The 1,001-nt window shown below is 55.3% G+C and overlaps 1 protein-coding gene across 1 annotated transcript in view; it reads left to right on the forward strand.

Moving 5' to 3' along the window:
- Rasgef1a (RasGEF domain family member 1A) overlaps window positions 1-1,001 on the forward strand; it is an 11,461-nt gene that overhangs the window by 4,417 nt on the left and 6,043 nt on the right. The window contains exons 3-4 of the mRNA XM_021164142.2: window positions 255-641; window positions 923-997. Of these exons, the coding sequence (XP_021019801.1) occupies window positions 255-641; window positions 923-997 (462 nt within the window). The remainder of the gene's footprint in view (window positions 1-254; window positions 642-922; window positions 998-1,001) is intronic.

Raw genomic sequence — 1,001 nt, forward strand, 5'->3', positions numbered from 1 at the left:
CCGCATGCCCTCTTCCCAGGATGGAGAACCCCGCGTGCTTGGCAGCTCCCGTTTTCTGGGTAGTGAAGCCCAGGGAGAGACTCTTGAGAGGCCAGCGAGCCTAGGATATCCCATCCAGGGAGAAAACCCTCCCTGGTGTCTTCAGCNGACAACCTCTGGGAAAGTTACTTTTCAGACCCACAAACCAAGCTCTAGCCCTACCTTCTGTGCCCTCCACTGGCAGGATAGCCCACTATACCCATCCTTTTCTGCAGTCCCAGGAACCACTCTGGACCCAAAGGTGTACTCAGGTCTGGATAGGAGAGTGGGAGCTGAAAGTCAGAAATAGACCTAGATGTGAGATGGGGATCTTGTGTGGTGGTGGTGGCAGCCTCACTGTCAATCCACTACAGTACCTGATGCAGCCCCGACCCTCACAGGAGAATGGCACAGTGAAGAAAGCCATTGCCCAAATGATACAAAGCTTGCTGCTGTCCCTGGCTGCCCGAAGTCAGCTCCAAGAGCTTCGGGAGAAGCTCCGGTCACCCGTTGTGGACAAAGGGCCTGTCCTTAAGGCCAAGCCACCAGCTGCCCAGAAAGACATCCTGGGTGTGTGCAGCGACCCCCTGGTGCTGGCCCAGCAGCTGACTCACATTGAACTGGTCAGTACTATGCATGCTTTGGCGTTGTATGGAGTGGGGTTGGGCCACACTTGGCATTGCTTAGCCAGGGGTACTTCAAGGATACCTTCCTGCTGGCCAGTCTGGGCCATGATAGGGAAGTTGGCTTGCTAGCTCTTGCCATGACTGTCACAGGCTAGTTGTGGTTCTGTTTGGTGTTGGGTATGTGTGGCNTCCTTGTATGAGTGGAAGGGGGAGGGTAGCACTGNCTTCTGTCAACGCTCCCTTGAAGCTCTGACTTNTCTCCTTGTCCCCTACTGAAGGAACGGGTCAACAGCATCCGCCCTGAGGACCTGATGCAGATCATCAGCCACATGGACTCTCTGGACAATCACAGGGTAC

Source organism: Mus caroli, chromosome 6 (assembly GCF_900094665.2).
Source record: "Mus caroli chromosome 6, CAROLI_EIJ_v1.1, whole genome shotgun sequence".
In the NCBI taxonomy this organism is placed as follows: domain Eukaryota; kingdom Metazoa; phylum Chordata; class Mammalia; order Rodentia; family Muridae; genus Mus; species Mus caroli.